Raw genomic sequence first — 841 nt, 5'->3', positions numbered from 1 at the left:
GTGTCTGTGTGTCCCCCCAGGCTGATCCAGGACCTCACGGGGGCGAAGGTGCTGCTGCTCTGTCCTCCGGAGAAGGAAGGTAAGGGATGCGGGGGAGGCCCTTCCGGTCCTGTCCGGTCAGACTCCAATGGTGGGGGGGGGCGGGGGGGTTGTCTCCCTTGTCCAGCCACAGCTACGGGGCGGGCCCAGAGGTAGCCACTGGCATGAAGCTTTAGGGAAGGGGGTGCGTGAGAGAGCAGCCACCTCTGTGCTAGTGTGGAGGCATCGCTCTCGTGCCTCCCTCCCGTGCCAGATGGGAACACGAGGTGGGCCACAAGTTGCGTGGAGGGGCAAGGCAGCCAGCAGGCCAGGTCTAGGGAGAGCCCCCGTCAGGCGCGAGGCCCAAGGCACCTGCCCCCCAGCACCCCTCCTTGCCAGGCTCAGAGCCCCCCCTCCTCCCCCCGGTCACTGGCGGCCTGGAGGCCCCTGGGCTGTCCCGCTGAAGAAGATGCCCCCCCGGCTCCTGCTGATGCTGCTCCAGCACTTCAGAGGCCCTGGAAGCGGGAGTGGCTCCCTCTCCCACACCCCCCCCAAGGCCCCCTGGCCCCCACAGGGCTCCGGAGTCCGGAGTGTAGAGAAAACCAGGCGAGGTGGGAAGCTCAGCAGCTTCTCAGAACATCCCTCTGTGGGCTTTGGGCTTTCCCGTGCCAGAGGTCTTGGGTGTGCCGGGGGGTGTGCGCTGACTGTGCCCAGCTGGCGTCTGGCGGGGCTGTTGGCTGCCCTTGCACAGATTCCCTTGGCCATTCCTCTCTTTCTTCCCCCCCCCCCACTGGCAGAGGCGCCCCCCAGGGTGGAAGTGCCG

At 67.7% G+C, this 841-nt stretch overlaps 1 protein-coding gene across 1 annotated transcript in view; it reads left to right on the top strand.

Annotated features, from left to right (window-relative positions):
• Positions 1-841, top strand: part of LOC107124045 (semaphorin-4F-like) — a 31,343-nt gene that overhangs the window by 22,865 nt on the left and 7,637 nt on the right. Inside the window, exons 11-12 of the mRNA XM_015427429.1 lie at positions 21-79; positions 816-835. Of these exons, the coding sequence (XP_015282915.1) occupies positions 21-79; positions 816-835 (79 nt within the window). The remainder of the gene's footprint in view (positions 1-20; positions 80-815; positions 836-841) is intronic.

Source organism: Gekko japonicus, unplaced genomic scaffold (assembly GCF_001447785.1).
Source record: "Gekko japonicus isolate JY-2015 unplaced genomic scaffold, Gekko_japonicus_V1.1 scaffold2763, whole genome shotgun sequence".
In the NCBI taxonomy this organism is placed as follows: Eukaryota; Metazoa; Chordata; class Lepidosauria; order Squamata; family Gekkonidae; genus Gekko; species Gekko japonicus.
Note: the sequence above shows the minus strand (reverse complement) of the source record. Positions and strands in the feature narration are given on the sequence as shown.